The sequence below is a fragment of the Cetorhinus maximus genome, chromosome 26 (assembly GCF_964194155.1).
Source record: "Cetorhinus maximus chromosome 26, sCetMax3.hap1.1, whole genome shotgun sequence".
In the NCBI taxonomy this organism is placed as follows: Eukaryota; Metazoa; Chordata; class Chondrichthyes; order Lamniformes; family Cetorhinidae; genus Cetorhinus; species Cetorhinus maximus.
In genome coordinates, this window is record NC_135904.1 from 14,969,298 (window position 1) to 14,988,078 (window position 18,781).

General features: G+C 41.8%; 1 protein-coding gene across 5 annotated transcripts in view; it reads right to left on the bottom strand.

Annotated features, from left to right (window-relative positions):
• trpm7 (transient receptor potential cation channel, subfamily M, member 7) overlaps positions 1–18,781 on the bottom strand; it is a 140,157-nt gene that overhangs the window by 46,678 nt on the left and 74,698 nt on the right. For all 5 annotated transcript variants that reach the window (XM_078530188.1, XM_078530186.1, XM_078530187.1 and 2 more), the window contains 6 exons: positions 18,515–18,702; positions 13,046–13,178; positions 6,307–7,040; positions 4,843–4,937; positions 4,652–4,760; positions 3,086–3,171 (listed from right to left, as the gene is read on the bottom strand). In XM_078530188.1, the coding sequence (XP_078386314.1) occupies positions 3,086–3,171; positions 4,652–4,760; positions 4,843–4,937; positions 6,307–7,040; positions 13,046–13,178; positions 18,515–18,702 (1,345 nt within the window). The remainder of the gene's footprint in view (positions 1–3,085; positions 3,172–4,651; positions 4,761–4,842; positions 4,938–6,306; positions 7,041–13,045; positions 13,179–18,514; positions 18,703–18,781) is intronic.

Genomic DNA, 18,781 nt, shown 5'->3' on the forward strand with positions numbered 1-18,781 from the left:
TGAATTCAAACAAAAGCTTGGCAGTTAACTGTTCCCTGTTGCATTCCCCATGACAACACCTCTACCAGAGTCTGCTTGCCAACTAATCAGCATGTAGTATAAATTGTTGTTCCCTGTACTGTTAGTAATCTTGCGGTCAGTCCTGATGGCTGCAAGATAGAAGGCTTAGACAGCATGTCTCTTTTTTTTTTAAAGCAATACAGAAACATTATAGTGCAGAAAAATAACTGGCTACCTTAATCTTCAAATCATCACAGGGATGAATTATATCAAGGTAGCACATAAAAATTATGAGAGAATTCAGACTTAAATTGAGGTCTAGAAGCATTGCCCAGGCCTAAGACAATGTTGCCTCAAAATGTTTTTCTTAAAAAGTAGCTACTTAGCAAAGAATCAAGAAACAATTTGCTGATTAGCCCAAAGTGGTTACTGTAAAAGTAGCATTTTTCTTTTTTATGCAACTGATTAATACGTTTAATTGCAGTTAACTATTGCTGAGAAGAGTGTCTAATCATGGTTTTGTTTTCAAATGAAACAAATAGCTGCTCAACAATCAATATCTTTGCCAAAAAATACAAACTCTACAGCTAACATAAATGAATGGTGCCTCCAGAGAGGAAGTACGAGGCTATAAAAGTTCTAAAAGTTATAAAAATGATCAACTTCACCAAAGCAAGTTCTGAGGACTATCCTATCTGAATGACAAATATAGGTAGACCAATCGATACTGGATAAAGTTCATTTATTCTGCAGAACAGGAAGGGCGAAAGCTTCTAATGATAGGGATCAAAAAAATTGACAAAAATCAGACAAAACTATAAATTGAGATAGAATTCAGAGATAAACAAGTAAAAGCTCCTTTTTGTAAATCTAAATATCATTTCTTGTTCAAGATTTCTTGCTAAATGGGTTGTGCAATGAGTCGCACAGAGTTTTGGGCCTCTTGAGGCTAACCTGGGGGGGGTCACCATTGACCAGGAACTGAGCTGGGCTAGCCAGTTAGGGACATTTTAAAATGGCATTAACAAACAAGTTAGTTGTATTAAACCATGGGCAATTAGGGATGGCAATAAAATACATGTCTTGCCAGCGAGGTCCACACCCTGTGAATGAATTAAATAAGCACAACATGATTTTTATATCCATGTGAAATACTGGGACGCTCAAGACTTTTTAATACAGTGGCTGAAAGGCTGACAAATCACATCTTTCAACTGAAACAGGTTGAGTGAGTAGGGGATGGCCCTAACACGCTACTAGCTTTCCTTTAATCTGGAGCATAATTAGTGTTTTGGTTCATTCTTAGGTTGGCTTTTGTCATCCATATCATTCACACGAACCAAGACATGTGCTATTCTTGAACTTTGCATATGAATTGGACTCAATGGGAATAACCATTTACATCAAATTCCATGGTTTCAGTCACCCACAATAAGCAGTTTATGAATTTGCATTTTAATGCAACATGGGACACTATAGATACTGGGCACCTACATCCAGAAGAAATGCTCAAGTTGGAATTGTTTCCAACTATTATTCAGGCATTAGTTCAAGAGACTGGCCACAAGGCTCTTATTTCTAGAATATACCTGTAGCAGGATTTACAAGTCTCAATTCAACCAACAGCATCTACATTAATGACAGGTTGACCAAGAGAATTTCAATCAAAACTGTTCAGGAACTGGGAAAATCTTAATAGGCTGTGGTGTGAGAAACAGCCCTTGAAACAGTGCAAAAATGTTGAGAAAAGCTTAAAGTCTACTGGCATCAGCTGGAGTCTTTGGGTTTTTGAACTAGACATTCTCTCAAACTCAGCATTGCCAGTCATTCCCATAAGCAAACCTTGTTTGTCCTTTGATTCAGAATACAATTTTTACACAAAACCTGGTGTCCAAGTGTCACAAGGAAGTTATATCAACAGTGTGAAATGTTCGAGAATGTATATAATTACCCAACTGTTGTTTAATCAAATTGCTAAACTAACCTGCCTAGTTGCAGGCTATTAGCTTATTGTTGGAGGTAAAAATGCTGAATTTAACTTTACAGAAATATGATAAGAAATTCAGCTCCAGCAACAGAAGCAAAATCTAATTCACAGCCATAGACAATTCAAAATAACCAGAAAGCGACACTGACTCTTTCTTGTGGCAACACCTCACTACTGGCAAAAGTAGGGGTGCAACTCCAGACTAATACCTTGCATTCACTAACAGATGCGGCTTGCAGGGCTAGAGGAGATTCTAAACATTCAAAATATTATCTTGTGTTTCATAAGAACTAAAATAAGACAATATAACCCAGCACACTACAAGGTTCAAGAAATAAATTCTCTTTCCTTTTGATCATTTTTCTTTAAAATTCAAAACTAGGAGTCATAAATAAGATAGTCACTACTAAAATCCAATAAAGAATTCAGTAGAAACTTCTTCATCCAAACTGCGGCAAGAATGTGAAACTTGCTGCCACAAGTAGTTGAGGCAAATAGGGAAGCTCGATGAGTATATGGAGAAACTAGGGGGACATACTGATAGGGCGAGATGAAGTACGTTTATGTGGAGCATAAATACTGAAACTGGTTGGGCCAAATGGTTTGTTTCCCTGTAGACTCTAGGCAGGGATATCAGCATTCTATATTTCCTTTAAAATGAATGTTCAAAAAATTTACTATTAGTTAAAAAAACAAATTGTTAATGGGCATGGGTATGGGTAGCAGGGTGGTTATGTTATTGCACTAGTGATCCAGGGGCCTGGACTAGTGATCAATGATAGGCGTTCAAATCCTACCACGGCAGTTGGAGAATGTAAATTCGGCGAATTAAATAAATCTAGAATATGATTCAATGTGACTCCCAGACCCACAGCAATGTGCTTGACTCTTAACTATCCTTCAAAGCAAGGTACTCAGATATATCAAAAAATGAATATGAAAAGCTGTAATTCAGATGAACTGCAGCAGTTCAAGTAGGCAGCTCACCACCAACTAGGGGTGAACAATAAATGCTGGCCTAGCCAGCAACACCCAAATTCTATGAATGAAAAACAGTCACAATAACAACATTATTTGATAACAGAAAATCAGACTGACCAGCAGGGAAGCCTTTGAATCCTCCCGGTGGAATGATACATCTTCAGCCGAGGCCCTGATCCAGTCTTTAACACCTCTACCTTGTACTGAAGTAAACAGAAAAAGATTAAAGTTAACACTAAAAGACTGCTCTTTTTGCAAAGGGCTTCAATACAGTCATGAGGATATCCTGATCTTTAAAAGCTGGAGAAAGGAATGGGAAGACCCTAATGTACAAATATGTTGGCATATCTCCAAGCACTTCACACGCTAATAAGCTTCCTAATGTCAAAGCATTTCAGTGACCTTTCTCAACAAATCAAATAGAATTTGCGAGATGCTGGATAAGGTAAACACTGTACATCCTGCAGATGACAGTAATGGGTGTAGATATGCTAACCAAATATTTTAGCAAGTGTACTCAGCCATTCAGACATATATCCATAGTAAAAGCTCTTGGATTCAAAGCTACTTGTATGCAAATCAAACTTTAACTAATTTTCATAAAGGAGACACTTTTTTCTGGCCCTGCTCATTACAACACTACCTATCTGCTATAGTACATTGTTATTTAATAATTTTCAATTTCAAGTTTAATGTACAAAATGGAATATTTCAGGCAAAGTGGAAGGATATGTTTAATTTGAAGTACTCTTTCTGCTCCAAAAAGAAGAACGCTTGCCTCATTCTGAGCTTTGCTGCTGAAAAGAAATGTCCTTCTGGAGTCTACCACATCAGGAACGGATTTGCATATTCAATGGGTCCACCTCCTATCAGCTAGCAACTAGCACAGAACGAGTTCTATGATCAGGTCAACACTCAGGAACAAGAAAATGCACCAACCAATGTTCAGGCTGAACCAGCAGCAGAGAGTGTGACTGTCCCACAGGGAATGTGTGACCATTTCTGATCAGGTTAGGGTTTGGATTTCTTTTTTGAAGGTGACAATTTTTTCTTAATTTAGGGGTGGAAGTTCAAGTAAGTTGCTGCCTTGAAGAATATGCTCAGTTTGCAGCACTGAAATATTAATGAAACAGATTGGTTCAATTCACATCTTGTGGGGAATGGGGAGATGGGTAACTTTAGGAGACTGGCAATTTGGCCCGACATACTCATACATCAATTAAGCAGACTGTATTTGTGTGTTCTTCTGCTTTAAACCAGCACATCATTTCCTATTAGGGAGACTAGAAAAAGGCCTGTTTTTGGAGTGCTACCAATGCATTCTACAACAACGATATCACAAACGTAATATGGGTCAACTTGGCCTTCAATTTTACCATTGCAAATGGTAGGTGGAGATCAAGGACTGATCATTTAGGGAAATTTGTGTTCCATCGCCCTCATGTAACACCAATTTCCACTGCTACTATTAAACAATCTAGTTTGGATCATAGTTATTTAGCTTTTGGTAGTAAAAACTCTAGGTTTGAGAAAGTTGATCCCAATCAACCATACTTCATAATATTTCCGTCTGTTAAAGATTCAGAGTTAAGAGTGCTTCCAACTGCTTGCTGGAAATGTCCATTACAGGGCACCCCGAAGCAGAAATGTACGGCAGTCCATCCTGGAGAGATGAAAACTTACAAGAAACTGCATGGACAGATGCCCCAGAAGTCAAATGATCGCCATGAAGTTCAGCAAATCCAGCGTAAGAATTCACAGCCCTCAAATGATGGTCACCATGATGAACTCCCTAATAAAGACATGATGTATTAATATACGTTTCAAAGAGGCATAATGAAAAAGGGGAAGAAAAAGCATCTCTCAAAATGTACCAAATCATGAATGACTCCAACAGCTGATTTCTGCTCTTTCAACTTCATTGCTTCACTTGTCCCCGATTTTGGGAGCTCCAAGTTGTCTTTGTGACCTAATGTAGACAGAAATTTAGATTAACAAAAATTTTATGGATGCTAACAAACGGACAATACAAAATGTTAGTAAAGTACATGCAATTTTGAAACGTTTCTGATCTGACCTCACATACCATATCCCAATTACTGGCACAAATAGACCGCAATATAATTGAAGCCGTAAACTTCATTTCACAAATGGCACAAAATATTTTTGGCAGAAAATATTTTTGATAAAGAAATGTATTTTACACCAGTTGGTTTACATGTATAATGTTCTAAATATGTACGTTCCAATCAATAAATCCTTGTTAATTAAACAATCATTTTCAGTTCCCATACACAAACAAAACTGAGTTAAATAGAACTTGGCTGCAACTTCCACTGATTGGCAAAGCTCAACTTTCTTGACACTTTTTAGATGTCAAAGCCAAGCCAGGAAAATTTCTCTTTTAAAAAAGCCACTATAAATCAAACAAGGGTATCTCTTTGCTTTCCCTTCACTGAATTTGGTTAAAAAAAAAACATAGCTGACTACTGAAGATGTGAATTTGGATGTTGTTTAACTTCAGCACAAAACAAGTTTCAAATTTAATTTAGTTAAAAGGTTTTCAGAACTTCATCAAAGCTTCTACCCAGCTAGGTTCAACCTCAGCATTTAGATCAATCTATCATGATTTTAGAAAAGCCAGTCGGACAATGACCAAAGTATAGAAATGCTCAAAATTGCTGAAAACCAAGCACAGGTCTGAGGTAAAATCTGAGACATTTGAATAGATATTGTATAATGTTACTAAGCTGGAGAAACAGAAAACAGCTGTGGTGCCTTGTGGCAACCACAATAAAGGAGAAAGAGAAGGGCAAATTAAACCAAGGAGAGGCCCAAGCAATGCACCAACAGTGAAGTCACCTGCAACCAGCAGAAGTCCCGCAAAGTTACAGTGGTACAGGAGCTCAAACCTCTCAATTGGGTAGTGTTCCACAGGTCATTCAGCAGTCCTGCACAGTTCCCAATATTAATATGTTGACCTCGCAATTCGATAGCCTGTATGAAGTAATCGTCCAAATCTCTCTGCCCTTTTCTGTATTGTTCATGGATTTCTTTATTTGATATGGTGGCTGAAGCAAAGTCTCCTGTGCGCAGAGGTCCTCTCTTTTCAAACTGGTTCTCAAAGTCGTGCAAAGCGCTCAGATTATATTCAGTGCTTCGGTCATTACTGTTGTCAGTGTCTGTGCTACTCTCTGTGTCAATGAATGCGTGGTTGAAATATCCTTCGGTCTTAAAGCAAGCTGTGTTGGTAGCGTGGCAACAGAAGCTGCAAGCAGGATGAGAAGGACAGCAGCAAATTTCTTCACGTAAAGCACAAACAACTTCACTATACTTACCAACAAAGGCCCCAAATTCAACAGAACTGCCATCAGCATCTATACCAGTTTTAACTGAGTCGACTGAATCTGGCACAAGCTCCAGCTGGCTTGTGCCACTTGGTTGAGATGGGGTACTAACAAAAAATTTGGCAGAGGGGGAGGAGAGATTTGGTATGCTGTGGAATGACTTTCCTGGTTTCTGATCACTGGTCAGAGATTGGGTCTTCCCCAACCCCATATGGCTTCTATGTCGAAGTTCAGAGGGAGATGCTGCATTTAATAATAAGGCACAGCCTGAGGAACCAGCCTCTTGAACATTCACTTCATTCATCTGGGAACCTGGAAGAAAATCTTGACCAAATTTCCTGTGTAGCACCTCTCTTTGGGAAGTGTTAATGTAGGCTTGAAGAGAACCATCAGCACAGATAGAATCACCAGTGTCTATCCCTCGCTGAGAAAAAGAGGAGCCAAAATAAGTTCCAATGCTGTGCTTCTTTTTAAGTGAAGTTTTGATTGGGGCATCAGAAAGATTATCTCCCAAATTTCTTGAAATGCTCAGCTCACGAGTAATTTCATTGTGCATCTTCGTGGCCTCCGAAGCTTTCTGAGCGGTCAGTGCTTTCAATGTGTCCACTGTAAGGGCAGAGAGGTCCTGCAGATGCCCAATTTGACCATCCAATGTTTGTAACGAACGCTTTATATAATTTACACGGTCACCTACTTCTTTTAATTGAATGGACATATTTTCAACTCTAAAGAGAAAGAGAAAGTATTAACAAATTACTTCATACTGAACTAAATAATTTTTTTTGTGAATATTGCTAATTTCAAACCTAAATACAACTTAGATTTATAGCAGTTTTAGCATAAAAACCCGAGTCTTAATCAGAAAATGGACATCACACCAGAGACGACGTCGGGGGTGGGAGGTGAGCAAAAACTTGTTCAATGAGGTAGGTTCTAAAAAGGCTCTTGAAGAGGAGTTGTAAAAGCTGAAGTTTAGTCAGAAAATTCCTGAGCTTTGGTCTTGGGTGACTGAACGTACAGCCACCAGTGGGGCAAAGGGAGGGGTTACATACAAAGGCAGAGTTGATGGAACAGAAAGATCAGGAATTGTGCTGGAAGAGCTGCAGGACTGAAGGATTTATGGAGATAAGGATGGATGAGACCATTAAGGGGTTTAAACAATGCTGAAAATTTCAAATGGGAAGCATTGGTGTAGCCAGTGAGAGTCAGCAGGGACAGAAGTAATAGGTAAGCCGGACTTGGTACGAGATAAGATGCATGGGGGAAAAGTTTTCAATGAGTTAAGTTTACAGAGGGATAGTGGAGCATTTGAAGCTTGCCAAGAGTGTATTGGTATAGTCAAGCCTGGAGATGATAAAGGCACGGATAAGGGGGGTTTCAACAGATAGGCGCAGATTAGGAAAAGGCAATGTTACAAAGGTATAAGTAGCAGTTATTTATGATGGACAGGATATAAGCTTAATATGTTGCTTAACAGGACATTATAGTTACAGTCTGATTCAAATTGAGACAGTGGCAGGGAGGCATGGAGCTCATGGCTTTGGTCTTCCCAATGTTTAGCTGGACAGTGCCTTTTTATTCTGCAGCAGGCAGAAATGTACACAGTGCTCCAAATGTGGTTTGACTGGGCCTTTGGCACCATCTTTGAAGATCTGAATTCAACTAAGAACCCTACTGGCTTTAATGCTACTTCACATTAAAAACAAATTGTAATATCCAGACAATCTAACCAATTAAACTCAGCTTTATCCCTGCTGCACATACCATAATGTAATGTAGCAAATACAGTAAAATACACACGAACCATATCTGGAATGCACTGCCTGAGAATGTTGTAGATGCAGATTCAATCATGGCAGGGAGATAGAAGCTATCCACTGGCTAGCAGCTGTAGATAGTTAATTAAGGAAACTAGCCTTAACATTTTTTTGTCTGTACCTGGGCTCAGCTAGTTCCTTTGCTCCAGAACATAAATTCAAACATTCTCAGTGTGACCTCAAGAGTGCTAAGAGTTTGATGACTTGAGGGAGTTCATTGAGATGGGGAAGGGAGGTACTCCTTTGCTTTCTAACTTTTTCATCCTATAGGATGCAGTTCTTGCTGTACTACAGGGGAAGCAGCTAGCAGTTTGGTGAGTATCTAGTGAAAGGTTATGGTCTATTCTATTCCTAAAGTTTAAATTAGTACAGGAATTTGTGGTAAGATTAATAAAATACATAAAAGAAAATCGATTGAATAAAATAAGTAATTAAAACAAAAGGATGGTAGAACAGGTGCTGTGTCAAGGCTGCAGCATGTGGGAGCTCCTGGATGCCAGTGTGATCCAGGGCAAACACGTCTGCATAAGTGTCTGCGGGTTGAGGAGTTTGAGCTAGAGTCACTGAGCTGGAGGCTGAGCTGCATATACTGATACATCAGGAAGGGGGAAAGTTACCTGGACGCTTTGTATCAGGAAGTGGTCACACCCCTTGGGATAGGGTCTTCTGATTTGGAAGGTGGTCAGGGACAGGAGGTTGTGGCTGGAGCTGAGGCAGATAATGAGATCCAGAGGGCAGGAATGTCAGCCTCTGCAATTGTCCAATAGGTTTGAGGTTCTTTCAGCTTGTTTGGATGAGTGTGGGGGCTGCAGGGTGGATGAGCTGACCATGGCACCAGCAAGCCATTCAAGTGGGGGGAGCACAAAGGAATGTAGTGGTAGTATGGGGCAGTATAGTGAGGGGGATTGACATTGTTCTCTGTTGCAAAGAGCGAGAGCTCAGACAGCTATGTTGCCTACCTGGTGCCAGGGTTAAGGAGATTTGCTCAAGGCTGGAGAGGAACTTACAGTGGGAGGGGGAGGATCAAGTTGTTATGGTCCATGTAGGTGCCAACAACATAGGCAGGGCAAGGAAGGAGGTTCTGCAAAGTCAGTATGAGAAGCTAGGCACCAAATTATGAAGTAGAATCTCAAAGGTAATAATCTCTGGATTATTACCTAAGCCAAGTGCAAATTGGCAGATGGCAAATAAGATTAGAGAAATGAATGCATTGCTCAAAGACTGGTGTGGGAGAAGTGGGTTGTGGTTTCTGAGGCAGTTGCACCAGTACTGGGGAAAGTGTGGGCTATATTGTTGGGGTGGTCTACACCTGAACCATGCTGGGCTGGTATTCTGGCGAGCTGCATAACTAGAGAAGTAGAGGGGGTTTTAAACTATATAATAGTAGGGGCAAGGGATCAAATTTTGGAAGATACGGTTAACCAAAGAGAAGGGACAAGGCAAGAGAGAAAGGTACTCATAGGAGAAATGATAAACAGACCGTTACTGGAAGGGATGTCAACGTATCAGCAATTACACTGTCAAGGTCAAAAAATCATCTTGTTGACTGGCAATTACATTGTATAACAATTACATTAAGACAATTGCATTGTTAAAACAGGTGATGGGAATTGGCTCACCCATAAATGGGTACAGCTGTAACACTCCAGGGCCAAAAGGAACTGGGAGTCTGTCACTCTGTTGAGCTTGAAGAATAAACCTGCTTGAGGTAAAAGACTAGCTTCAGACTCATGCTTCCCTTGTATACAATTATTGAAGTTTACCAGGGACAGGGAGTACAAATCAACGAATAAATCAGCAGAAACAGCTAATAACAAAATAAACAAAAATAAAAGGACAAAACTAAAGGCTCTGTATCTGAATGCACAAAACATTCAAAGCAAAACAGGAACTGATAGCAAATAAAAAATATGTACAATCTGATAGCCATTACAGAGACATGGCTACACAATTACATAGATTAGGACCTGAATATTGAAGGGCATGTGACATTTAGGAAACACAGGAAGTTAGGAAAAGGTGGAGGGGTGGCTCTGTTAATTAATGATGGTGTTAGCATATTAGAGAGGGATGATCCAAGTTCAGGAAACCAGGATGTAGAAGTGGTTTGGGTTGAAATGAGAAATGATAGGGGCAAGAAGTCACTTGTGGGAGTGATGTACAGGCCCCCTAATTGGAACTATATGGTAGAACAGAATGGTAAAAGATAATAGGAGCTTGTCAGAGGGGTACATCAATAAATATGGGGGATTTTAATCTACATATAGACTGGAAAAATTAGATAGGCAAATGTAGTATGGATGAGGAAATGTTTTCGGGATAGCTTCTTGGAACAACACGTTCTGGAGTCAGTCAGCAGATTGTATTAGACCTGGTATTGTGCAACGAGATAGAATTAATTGATTAATTGATTACCTCGGAGTGAAGGTGCCCCTAGGTAGCAGCAATCATAATATTACTGAATCTCATATTCAGTTTGAGGGAGAGATGAGTGGTCCAAGACTAGTACTTTAAATTTAAATAAGGGCAATTGAGAGCACGAAAGCAGAGCTAGCTAAAGTGAGCTGGAAAATGAGGTTAAGCGGCAAGTCAAATAGAGATGCAGTGAGACATATAAAGAGCTATTTCAGAGTACACAGAATAGATACATTCTAATGAGAAAGAAAAACTCCAAGGGGTGGACCCACCATCCGTGGTTAACTAAAACAGTTAAGACAGTATCAAACTTAAAGAAAAAGCATATAATTGCACAAAGACAGGTGGCAGATCAGAAGATTGGACAGAATATAAAGAACAGCAAAGAATGACAAAAAGATTAATAGGGAAGGAGAAATTAGAGTACAAGAGAAAGCTAGCTAGACACATACAAACATACGAATTAGAAGTTGGCTACTCAGCACATTGAACCTGCTCCACCATTCAAGATGATCACGGCTAATCTGATTATAATCTCAACTCCACATTCCCACAACCCCCCACAGCCTATCACCCCCTTGCTTATCAAGAATCTATCTAGCTCTGCCTTAAAAATATTCAAAGACTCTGCTTCCACAGCCTTTTCGGGAAGAGAGTTCCAAAGACTCATGATCCTCAGAAAAAATCTCTCTTAAATGGGCGACCCCTTATTTTTAAACAGTGACCCCTAGTTCTGGATCCTCCCACAAGAGGAAACATCCTCTCCACATCAACCCTTTCAAGACCCCTCAGGATCTTATATGCTTCAATCAAGTTGCCTCTTACTCTTCTAAACTCCTGCAGATACAAGCCTAACCTGTCCAACCTTTCCTCATAAGACATCCTGCCCATTCCTGGTGTTAGTCCAGTAAACCTTCTCTAAACTACTTACAAAGTATTTACATCTTTCCTTAAATAAGGAGACCAATACTGTACACAATATTCCAGATGTGCTCTCACCAATGCCCTGTATAACTGAAACATAACCACCCTATTTTTGTATTCAATTCCCCTTGCAATAAACGACAACATTCTATTAGCTTTCCTAATTGCTTGCTGTACCTGCATACCAGCTTTTTGAGATTCATGCACTAGGACACCCAGATCCTTCGGCATCTCAAGAGTTCTGCAATCTCTCACAATTTAGATAATAAGCTTCTTTTTTATTTTTTTCTGGCAAATGGATAATTTCACATTTGCCCACATTACACCCCATTTGTCAGATCCTTGCCCACTCACTTAACCTATCTAAATCTCTTTGTGATCTCCTTGCATCCTCTTCAACTTACTTTCCTACCTATCTTTGTCATCAGCAAATTTAGCAACCATACCTTCGGTCCCTTCATCCAAGTCATTCATATAAATTGCTAAACGTTGAGGCCCCAGCATCCCTGTGGCATACCACTTGTCACATCCTGCCAACCAGAAAAAGACCCATTTATGCTAATTTTGCTTCCTGTTAGCTAATCAATCTTCTATCTATGCTAATATTACCCCCTACACCATGAGCTTTTATTTTCTGCAATAACCTTTGACGAGGCATCTTGTCAAATGCCTTCTGGAAATCTAAGTACAGTACATCCACCTGTTCTCCTTCATCCTCAGTACGTGACTCCTTTGAAGAACTCCAATTAATTGGCTAAACGGGGTTTCACTTTCACAAAACCATGTTGACAGAAGGCATGTTTCAAGCGGAAATTAGATAAGCACCTGAACAGAAAAAAATTGCAGGGCTACCAGGAAAAGGCAGGGGGGCGGGGGTAGTCAAATAACTCTTAAGAGAGCCAGCACGGACTCAATAGGATAAAGGGCCTCCTGGTGTACTGTAACCAATCTATGATTCTATAAATGTATCAGTTATGAAACAGTGTTTACATTATAAGCTCCAACGTTTGCATCTTCAATTTCTTATTGAAAAACAACACCTCGAAGAGGTCGTGAAGGTGTTTCATTATACATATTGGGGATGTACAGTTGATCTCAGCAAGGAAGCCATCAAGATTATGTTACAAGTCAAACTTCAATTAAATGCAAATTTTAATGAAGTTACTATTAAACAAACTTTTCAACAATGTTCCATTTCTGTGTTGGAGATTCTGACCATCAGGTGAAATATTAAATTGGAGCCTTCTTCTGCTAGTTCCAAAGACTATTAAAGATCCCGCACAATTTGAAGAGTAGGAAATTCTTTTTAATCTAGTCAACATCCTGTCCTTAGCCAATAAACATCTCAAAACTCACCTTCCATCTCATTGCTGTTTACATCCCTTGCTGTGCAGAAAATGGCAGTCAAATTTGACTACGCAAGCCATTGCTCTATCAAAATAATTTACTGTACATGGAAATTTCATGAGAGTCTGTCTGATAATTATGCACGTGGTAAACGAGTCAAAACTAGGTTTGGGTTTCCCAATAGGGCTCCAAGTGGTACTACGGTTCTATAAAATTAAAAGCTTCACCTTTCAGAGGTCAGTCGAATTCGTTCCTCACTCCCTGAATGAAACCGATCCTCCTTCTCATGGAAATACTTTTCCACACATTGTTCTTCAAAGTCGTGCAATTTTTTCTGGTCATCCTCACTTACAAACAATTCTGAAAGAAACAGCATAGGCAGATGAGATCTGTAAGGTTTCCATCAAAGCTAGACACAAGTTGCAACAAATAGTAGTAGGCTTATTAAATTAGAAACTTTAAAAACCCAATGGTATTTTAATATGACAACCTGTGGACTAATATTAATCTGCATTCTAAATTCAATGAATGCCCAGAATCAATTTTTAAGCCGTTATTGACAAGGGAAGGGCAAAACAAACATATCACAGGAGAAAACCAAAAGTCATTCCGGCCACTCTCATCCAACTTCTAAAAGCTAAAATAAATAATAAACAAGAATTTCTCTCTTTTTGGGGCAGGAAGGAGAGGGGTGGTCGGTAAGGGGTTCTAATTGGTCTGGCAGGCTTAAAAGTAGATAAATCTCCAGGCTCGGATGACATGTATCCCAGGCTGTTGAGTGAAGCAAGGGAGGAGATAGCAGGGACGCTGGCAATAATTTTCAATACCTCTCTGGCCACAGGAGAGGTGCCAGAGGACTGGAGGACAGCCAATGTGGTACCGTTATTCAAGAAGGGAGGAAGGGATAAACCAGGGAACTGCAGGCCAGTCAGTCTAACCTGTGGTTGGGAAACTATTGGAAGCAATTGAGGGACAGAATTAATCTACACTTGGAGAGGCAGGGATTAATCAAGGACAGTCGGCATGGTTTTGTTAAGGGGAGGTCATGTCTGACCAATATGATTGAATTTTGAGGCGGTGACCAGGTGTATAGATGAGGGCAATGCATTTGACGTAGTTGCTTTGGACTTCAGCAAGGCTTTTGATAAGATCCCGCATGGGAAACTGATAACGAAGGTAAGAGCCCATGGGATCCAAGGCAATTTGGCAAATTGGATCCAGAATTGGCTGAGTGGCAGGAAGCAGAAGGCGATGGTCGAGGGGTGTTTTTGTGTCTGGATGCCTGCGTCCAGTGGGGTTCCACAGGGATCGGTGTTGGGTCCCTTGCTGTTTGTGGTATATATAAATAATTTAGACTTGAATGCAGGAGGGTTGATCAGTAAGGTTGTGGATGACAGGAAAATTGGTGGGGTGGTAAGTAGTGAGGAGGATAGCCTTAGATTACAGGAGGTTATAGACGGGCTGGTCAGATGGGCTGATCAGCGGCAAATGGAATTTAATCCGGATAAGTGTGAGATGATGCACTTGGGCAGGACAAACAAGGCGCGGGAATACACAATGAATGGTAGGACCCTGGGAAGAACCGAGGATCAGAGGGACCTTGGTGTGCATGTCCATTGGTCCCTTAAGGTAGGACAGGTAAATAAGATGGTTAAGGCAGCATATGGGATACTTGTATTCTATGCCTCGGCTAATAAGGGCAAGAGCAAGGAGGTTATGCTGGAACTGTATAAAACACTGGTTAGGCCACAGCTAGAGTATTGCGTGCAGTTCTGGAATCCGTGTTATAGGAAGGATATGATTGCACTATAGAGTGAAGATGAGATTTACCAGAACGTTGCCTGGGCTGGAGAGTATTAGTTAGGAGGAGAGATTGGATAGACTGGGGTTATTTTCCCTGGAGCAGAGGAGATTGAGGGGGGGACATGATTGAGGTATATAAAATTATGAGGGGCATAGATAGGGTAGACAGGAAGGAACCTTTTCCCATGGTGGTGGGATCAATAACCAGAATTAAGGTAAGGGGCAGGAGGTTTAGAGGGGATGTGAGGAAGAATTTTTTCACCCAGACAGTGGTGGGAATCTGGAACTCACTGCCTGAAAAGGGTGGTAGAGGCAGAAACCCTCATAACATTTAAGAAGTATTTCGATGTGCACTTGCGATGCCATGGCATACAAGGCTTTGGGCCTAGTGCTGGAAAATGGGATTAGAATAGTTAGGTACTTGTTTGACTGGCGCAGACTCGATGGGTCGAAGGGCCTTTTTCTGTGCTGTAGACCTCTATGACTATGAGGTGGGGAAAAGAGAAAAACATGAAAAATTCTATGAAAACACAAACTAAAAGAAACTTCTGTCTGAAAGCAGATATTGAATAAAAGAGTGTGACCAACTTGTACTATTACAAGGAAAGGGCAGTGAATTAGGCAAGTTAATATTGAAAATGTGCTAAGATGTTACAAGAGATCAACTGTGGAGACTCATGAATGATTGTCTTCCCAGAACAGCAAACATCGCAACGCCAGATGTTTGCAAGTCTAAACCACAAATGGGGGATTGATGGCCTAGTGATATTATCGCTGGATCAGTAATCCAGAGACCCAAGGTAATACTCTGGGGACCAGGGCTCAAATCCCACCAAGGCGGATGGCGCAATCTGAATTTAAAAAAAGTTAAAAGTTTAATGATGAAACCATCTGGCTCACTAATGTCCTTTGCGGAAAGAAATCTGCTGCCCTTATCTGGTCTGGCCTTCATGTGACTCCAGACACATAGCGATGTGGTTGACTCTTAACTGCCCTCTGAAATGGCCCAGCAAGCCACTCAGTTGTATTAAAACCACTGCAAAGTCTCAAAAAAAGGAATGAAACCGGATGACCTAGGCACCAGAAACGACAATCTCAGCCTTGTCGACCCTGCAAAGTCCTCCTTACTAGCAGCATCTGGAGGCTAGTGCGAAAATTGGGAGAGCTGTCTCAGTCTAGTCAAGTCACACTCATGGAATCATAATGTACAGACAATGTCCCAGATGCCATCGCCACCAGAGGTGGCAGCACAGTGGTACTCAGTCTGAAGGGAGTTGTCTGGGAGTCCTCAACAACTACAGGCCCCATGAAGTCTCATGGCATCAGGTCAAACATGGGCATGAAAAACGCCTGATTACCACGTACCACCCTCCCCTCAGCTGATGAATCAGTGCTCTTCCATGTTCAGCCACTTGGGAGGAAGCACTGAGGGTGGCAAAGGCACAGAATGTATTCTGGGTGGGGGACCTCAATGTCCATCACCAAGAGCAGCTCGATAGCACCACTACTGACCGAGCCCTAAGTAACATAGCTGCGAGACTGTGTCTGTGGCAGGTGATGAGGGAAACAACAAGAGGGAAAAACGTATTGGACCTCATCCTCACCAACCTGCCTGCTACAGATGCATCTGTTCATGAGAGTATTGGTAGGAGTGACCACCGCACAGTCCTTGGAGACAAAGTCCTGCCTTCACAGTGAGGATACCCTCCATATTGTGTGGCACTACCATCATGCTAAATGTGATGGATTTCGAACAGATCTAGCAACTCAAGACTGGGCATCCATGAGGCACTGTGGGCCAACAGCAGAACTGTACTCAGCATATCCACCGCTCTATCATTACCATCCCATCTACCCACCACTCCACCATTACAATCAAGCCAAGGGATCAACTCAGGTTCAATGAAGAGTGCAGGAGGGCATGCCAGGAGCAGCACCAGGCAACCCTAAAAATGAAGTGTCAACTTGGTGAAGCTATAACAGGACGACTTGCGTGCCAAACAGCATAAGTAGCAAGTGATAAACCGAGCTAAGCGATCCCACAACCAACGGATCAGGTCAAAGCTCTGCAGTTGTGAACGGCAGAGGACAATTAAACAACTCACTGGAGGAGGCTGCTCCACAAATATCCCCATCCTCAGTAATGGAGGAGCCCAGCACATCAGTGCAAAGCTCAAGCATTTGCTACAACCTTCAGCCAGAAGTGCTTAGAGAACGATCCATCTCAGCCTCCTCCAGAGGTCCCCAGCAACACAGATGCCAGTCTTCAGCCAATCTGATTCACTCCACGTGATATCAAGAAACGGCAGGAGGCACTGGATACTGCAAAGGCTATGGGCCCTGACAATATTCCGGCAACAGTGCTGAAGACTTGTGTTCCAAAACTTGTTGCACTCCTAGCCAAGCTGTTCCAGTACAGCTACAACACTGGCAGCTACCCAGCTATGTGGAAAATTGCCCAGGTATATCCTGTCCACAAAAAGCAGGACAAATTCAAACCAGCCAATCACCGCCCCATCAGTCTACTCTTGTCATTAAAGTATTGTAAGGGGTCATCAACAGTGCAATCAAGTGGCACTTACTTAGCAATCGCCTGCTCACTGATGCCCAGTTTGGGTTCCACCAGGGCCACTCAGCTCCTGACCTCATTACAGCCTTGGTTCCAACACGGACAAAAGAGCTGGCCTCCTGAGGTGAGGTGAGAGAGATTGCCCTTGAGATCAAGGCAACATTTGACCGAGTGTGGCATCAAGGAGCCCTAGCAAAACTGGAGTCAATGGGCATCAGGGGGGAAACTCTCCGCTGGTTGGAATCATGCCTGGCACATAGGAAGATGGCTGTGGTCGTTGGAGGTTAAACATCTCAGCTCCAGGACAACACTGCAGGAGTTCCTCAGGGTAGTGTCCTAGGCCCAACCATCTTCAGCTGCTTCATCAATGACCTTCCTTCCATCATAAGGTCAGAAGTGGGGATGTTCGCTGATGATTGTGCAATGTGCAGCACCATTCACAACGCCTCAGATACTGAAGCATTCCATGTCCAAATGCAGCAAGAGTTGGATCATATCCAGGCTTGGGCTGACAAGTGGCAAGTAACATTCGTGCCACACAAGTGCCAAGGAATGACCATCTCCAACAAGAGAGAATCTAACCATCACCCCTTGATGTTCAATGGCATTACCATCACTGAATCCCCCACTACCAATATCCTGGGGGTTACCACTGACCAGAAACTGAACTGGATTGGCCATATGAATACTGTGGCTACAAGAGCAGGTCAGAAGCTGGGAGTCCTGCGACGAGTAGCTCACCTCCTGACTCCCCAAAGCTTGCCCACCATCTACAAGGCACAAGTCAGGAGTGTGATGGAATATTCCCCATTTGCTTGGATGGGTGCAGCTCCCAAAACACTCTGGAAGCTTGACACCATCCTGGACAGGATTGGCACCCCATCCACAAACATTCATGCCCTGCACCTGACACAGTAGCAGCAGTGTGTACCATCTACAAGATGCACTGCAGGAATTCACCAAAGCTCCTTTGACAGCACCTTCCAAACCCATGACCACTACCACCTAGAAGGACAAGGGCAGCAGACAGATGTGAACACCACCTGGAAGTCCCCCTCCAAGTCACTCACCATCCTGACTTGAAAATATATTGCCACTCCTTCACTGTCACTGGGTCAAAATCCTGGAGCTCCCTTCCTAACAGTACATACACCACATGGACTGCAGCGGTTCAAGGCGGCAACTTCTCAAGGGCAACTAGGGTTGGGCAATAAATGCTGGCCCAGCCAGCAAAGCCTACATTTCATGAATGAATTTAAAAAAATATTGTGGAAAAATACATTCAGCTGCTATGCACAGTCGGCATTTGGAAAGTTTTCCTTACTTGGCCCTCCTTGACCTCGATCGTGCTTCCTTCCTTGTCGGCAAATGCGCGAGATCAATAAAGCAAAGTGGCTGAGGATGATAAGAGGCGGTGGGAGAACAGGCTTTTCATGATATGCCATGATAAAGTGGTACCGCTGATATTTCCATACAATGTTTGAAATGGCCTTCACTTGGAAATACACATTGCTGAAAGATAGGAATTAAGAAAATTATTTCCATAATTTACTGTAATTTTGGATATTAAAGAAGTTATGGCTATTCAAAC